The sequence below is a fragment of the Choloepus didactylus genome, chromosome 16, assembly GCF_015220235.1.
Source record: "Choloepus didactylus isolate mChoDid1 chromosome 16, mChoDid1.pri, whole genome shotgun sequence".
Taxonomy (NCBI): domain Eukaryota; kingdom Metazoa; phylum Chordata; class Mammalia; order Pilosa; family Megalonychidae; genus Choloepus; species Choloepus didactylus.
The window spans coordinates 15191700-15197439 of record NC_051322.1 but is presented as its reverse complement, the minus strand read 5'-3'; the positions used below and the strand labels follow the sequence as shown (position 1 = coordinate 15197439).

Here is a 5740-nt window from a genome sequence, read left to right as displayed (position 1 = left end):
GACACCCCATTCAACCATCTTTGCATCAGGCTGGGAGCACCCCTGCATAGCCCGGCGGCCCGGGGCTTCCCTTGAGGGACAGCACGCACTTGTGACATAGCACAGCCTTCCCTCAGCAGAGGTCCTGGAAGATCACAGCTGAGAAAGGGGCCCACTCAGAAAACCCAGGGATGCTATGTCAATGCCAGCAACTTGTGGGTCAGCGGCAGAGAAAATCTGGGGCAAAACAGAAATGAAGGCTTAGACTCTTGCAACAGCCTTGAATCTCCGAGAACACCTGGGAGGTTTGAACATTAAAGCTGCCCTGCCTCCCTAACCACCCAGACACATGCCCCACAAGTTGTATTTTTCACAACTTGAAAGACCCTATCAAGCAAAGCAAATGCCAAGAGGCCAAAAACAACAGAAAATCTTAAAGCATATGATAAAACCAGACGATATGGAGAACCTAATCCCAAACATCGAAATCAAAATATCAGAAGAGACACAGTACTTGGTGCAATTAATCAAAGGACTACAATCAAAGAATGAGAGCATGGCACAGGATATAAAGGACATGAAGAAGAATATGGCATAGGATATAAAGGACATGAAGAAGAATATGGCACAGGATATAAAGGACATGAAGAAGACCCTAGAAGAGCATAAAGAAGAAATTGCAAGAATAAATAAAAAAATAGATGATCTTATGGAGATAAAAGAAACTGTTGGCCAAATTAAAAAGACTCTGGATACTCATAATACAAGATTAGAGGAAGTTGAACAACAACTCAGTGTCCTAGAAGTCCACAGAACAGAAAATGAAAGAACAAAAGAAAAAATGGAGAAAAAAATCAAAAAAATTAAAATGGATCTCAGGGATACAATAGATAAAATAAAATGTCCAGATTTAAGACTCATTGGTGTCCCAGAAGGGGAAGAGAAGGGTAAAGGTCTAGAAAGAGTATTCAAAGAAATTGTTGGGGAAAACTTCCCAAACCTTCTACAAAATATAAATACACAAAGCATAAATGCCCAGCAAACTCCAAATAGAATAAATCCAAATATACCCACTCCAAGACATATTCTGATCAGACTGTCAAATACTGAAGAGAAGGAGCAAGTTCTGAAAGCAGCAAGAGAAAAGCAATTCACCACATACAAAGGAAACAACATAGGAACTAAGTAGTGTCTACTCAGCGGCCACTATAGAGACGAGAAGGCAGTGGCATGACATATTTAAAATTCTGAGAGAGAAAAATTTCCAACCAAGAATACTTTATCCAGCAAAACTCCCCTTCAAATTTGAGGGAGAGCTTAAATTTTTCACAGACAAACAAATGCTGAGAGAGTTTGCCAATAAAAGACCTGCCCTACTAAAGGGAGCCCTAACAACAGAGAAACAAAGAAGGGAGAGAGAGATATAGAGAATTTTAACAGACATATATGGAACCTTACATCCCAAATCACGAGGACACACATTCTTCTCTAGTGATCATGGATCTTTCTCCAGAATAGACCATATGCTGGGACATAAAACAAGCTTCAATAAATTAAAAAAAAAAAAAAATTGAATATGTTCAAAGCACATTTTCTGACCACAATGGAATACAAATAGAAGTCAATAGTTTTTTTCTTTGCAACTCCACTATTTACTTCCTACATGATATAAAATACACAAACTCTAATGACAAATCAGTGGTTTTGAACTCAATGTAAAATATGTAATTTTTGACAAGAACTATATAAAGGTGGGGGAATGGAGGAGTATAGGAACATAGTTTATGTGTCCTATTGAAGTTAAGTTGGTATCAAAGAAAAACAAGATTGTTATGGATTTAAGAGGTTAATTTTAAGCCCCACAGTAAACACAAAGAAATTATCAGAGAATATGACCATAGAGATGAAGAGTAGAGTATGGGTTACGAGAAGTGGAGGAAGGGGCAATGGGGAGTTAAGAAATAAGTGTAGGGTTGCTGTTTGAGACGAAGGGAAATGTCTAGTAATGGAAGGTGGGAAGGTGATAGCATTACAACATTCTAAATGTGATTAATCCCACTAATGGAATGCTAGGGAGGGGGTGGAATGGGAAGATTTAGGCTGTATATATGTTTCCACAATTGAAAAAAAAAAAAAGTCTAAATAGATGACAATTGAATGCCAAGGATGATCCTGGATGGGATCTGAGGATGGAGGACAGAAGGCTCAAAGGGACACAGTTGAGACATAAGGAAAAAAAAAAAGGGAATATAGAATGTAAGCTTTGTATCAATGTTGAATTTCTTGAACTTCTTAGCTGTGCTTAATGGGATTGCATAAAATAATGTTCTTGTTCATGGGAATTGTATATGTGAACTATAGTGTTTGCTCAAGCATGTGTGCAGCTTGCTCTCATATGTTCAGAAGACAGAGCAATAGATGATGGATGATAGGGAGGGAGGGAAAGAAAGAAATGGTGTGACAGGATGTTAAAGCTGGTGGATGGGGTATTGGGGGGGTCAGGGTATGCTGGAATTCTGTGTATGGGGTTTTATTGCTTTTGCAACTGTTCCTATAACTTTGAATTTATTTCAAAATAAAATTAAAAACAAAAAAAAAATTTTAAATTAAAAAAATTATATATATATTATTTTTATTGAAAAAGTTATAGGTTTATAGAAATATGCATATTATACAGAGTTCCCATATAGCACCCTATTATTAACACCTTGCATTAGTGAGGTACATTTGTTACAAGTGATGAAAACACATTTTTGTAATTGTATTATTAACTATAGTCCATGGTTTACATTAGAGTTCACTGTTTATGTTGTACAGTCTTATGTTGTTTTTTTAATTTTTATTCTAGTAGCATATATACAACCTAAAATTCCCCCTTAACCACATTCATATACATATTATTCACTGTCTATTATTATTATTATTATTATGCTGTCTATTATGTTCACTATGTAGTGTCACCGTCACCACCATCCATTATCAATTATCAATGGGATATGTCCAGGGATTGGTATCTTCCTTAAATATTATTAATATCCAATTATCTATTAAAATTTCAAGACTCCTAGCCTTTCTCCAGTTCAGGTATGTGTTCAAAACATTTATTAAATGCCTAATTGCACTTGGCCTGAGCTGTGCACTGGTGTTGAGAGCTGAGTGAGTGGCTTAAACCAGGAAAACTGCTGCGCCCCTTTTTTTGCAGGGCAGATACTGCTCATAGTTGGCCCAGTTCTAGGGCTGGAAGAGGGGGGCTAAAAATCCCAGAGCAAAATTTGGCTGAGCTGGAGTGGAGCCAGGGTGGAGGGCACTGAGCCAACCCTCCCAGGTGGTGAGCTCACTGCCTGTGATTCCAGGTGGCCTAGCTCTTGCTCTGAAGACAGATGGGGAACATAAAGGCTCCTTTCTGGCTGGGATGAGGTATCTAGGTGATAGAAAAGAAAGTCAGAAAGAGCCTGGGAATGGGGCAGGAGTTGTTTTATACTGACTTGGAAGTGGGCTCTGCAGTGAAGCCCCTTTGGGTTTAAGAACGTTTTTCTGTTTCCTTTGCTCTTCCTGCAACTTCTGCTGCCTGAGCTGCCATGCTTGTAATCCATTTCCTGTGACAGAAGTACATCTCATCTTGCAAACGTCTCCCTTTGGGCTTCTCTTTGAAGCTGACCTTTTTGAGGGAGCTGGGCGGCCATCTGCGTTAGACCACGCTGAAAGCTCTGGAAGGGGTCCACAGACAGAGCGACCGACAGCCCTGCCCTGCGGGAGCGGCAACACTGCGTTGCAGCCGGGAACACTCGAGAGCTGCCGTGCTGCGCTCAACCATGTGATCACATTTATTCAATGACTTTGTAGGACCTTCCTCGTTTCTCTTCATATCTATACCACAACAGGCACAAGCGTGGCTCCCTTCAATTGTTTCTCCATCTGCTTATGGATGACTTGTGATTTACAAATCTGAGCATTCCTCAGCCATGCTAGAAATCTTCCATTGCCTCTCTCATATTCAGTATAAAATCCAATCTCCCTCATGACATAAAAGACATTTCCCAATGTGTTCTTTTGCTCATCTTTTGCTCCACTGTCACCAAAGATCCCCAACGTGCTCTCTCACTCCTTTGCAGAACATGTTCTTCCCCTAAAACATCAACTTCCTTGCCTTTTAATTTCAGCTCTGGTTTCACTTCCTTCTGAAATCTATCCTCTGTCTCCATAGTTTTAGTTATGGTCCCTCCCCTATTGGCACTTACTATTTTGTCTATTTTAACACTTATGAAACTACTGCAACTGTTGGTTTTCTTATTAGATTTTATTGTCCTTAAAGAGTAAAACTTATTGTAAAAGACAATGCTTTCCTTATCCAATATCTCTCCTTTCTTCTCTCTTCTTCTAATTGTAACTTTAAAATGGGAGGCAGTTACTTGGGTCCCAAACACTGTAAGAGCTCATCCTGGGGTAGGTAGTGGCCATGGCCCTTTTTAGGCGGAAGGCAAAGGCTTGTCTTGGTAAAGAATAAAACCAGCAGGCAAAGGGAAACAGAGATAGGAGAGAGAGGGGAGAGGGCACATAATAATCCTTGGCTTGAGCGTTTTCAAGGCCAGCTGCTCTTCTCTCTTGTCTATAGGTATATTCATCTATATATTTTCCTTTTTTGCTTAAGCTAATTCCAGTCAAGTTACTATCCCTTACAAACAAATGGGTCCTGAGGCTTCTCTAGGTACTCAATATATGGTTTATTGATTGCACAAATAATGAGCAAGGGAATAAATGAATATTCTAGAGCTAATTGGAAAATTAAGTGTAAATACTGCAATAATATTAGAAAATGGCATTAAAGCAATTTGAAGTAGCTTCATAATTTTTCAGTAAGAATTAACAGATTGACTTTTCAAAGAAATTTTCCAGAAGGGACATTAGAGATATCAGATATGTGTTATTTTAATATCCACAATACTGACAAAATTCATATAGAATATTCAGTCATCAAATCTTACTTGACTTAGAGGGGAAGTCACGCTTTTATGATATGCCATAATTAACTGTCCCCAAAGGAAAATAAGATGATTTAGAGTTACTATTCAGCCTTTCTCTGTATGTGAAATCAAGAACAATTGTTTCTAAAACAAGGAGACTATATCAGAGAGAATGAAAGATCTGGTCTGTTAAAAAGAGTGAGAATCATCCAAGAAGAGTTCTAAAGTCAGACAAAAAGTGTGAATTATTATACTAAAATCAGTGGTAAATCGTAAGAGAAGAAAATAGGCTTTGCAGAAGTACATGATGGACATGGAATCTTAGGAAGATTAATCTTTTGGCATGATGCAGAATTGACTGGAATGGTTATATACAAATAGGAACACAATTAAAGGCAACCCAGTGGAAGAAATAGGGAAAAAGTTAGAGTGCTAGCAAGGAGAATAAAAATAAGGGAAAATACACAGGGCTCATAGAGAGATGAAAGATATGAAATGTAGAGTCTAGGTTCTTGGGAAATTGATAGTATCCCTAATAAGATTAAAAGTGGGAACACCTTTGTGAATGAGGATCTTGACTTAGTTTTTTTTTTTTTTTTAATATAACAGCTTTATTGAGACATAATTTATATACCACACGATTCACTCATTTAAAGTGTACAGTTCAATGCTTTTAGATACACTCATAGAATTGTGCAATCATCAAATTTAGAACATTTTCCTTATCCCAAAAAGAAACCCAAATGCTCATCAGCAGTCACTACCCATTTTACTTCAACCACAACAGAATAGGAAACTAC

General features: G+C 38.1%; 1 protein-coding gene across 1 annotated transcript; it reads right to left on the bottom strand.

The window, feature by feature from the left end:
* Positions 1-3420: 3420 nt before the first annotated feature.
* Positions 3421-3662, bottom strand: LOC119511232 (39S ribosomal protein L52, mitochondrial-like). Its single transcript, XM_037805761.1, is given in 2 exon segments — positions 3421-3566; positions 3569-3662. Coding segments are annotated over 2 exon segments (240 nt in total).
* Between the last annotated feature and the right edge of the window lie 2078 nt (positions 3663-5740).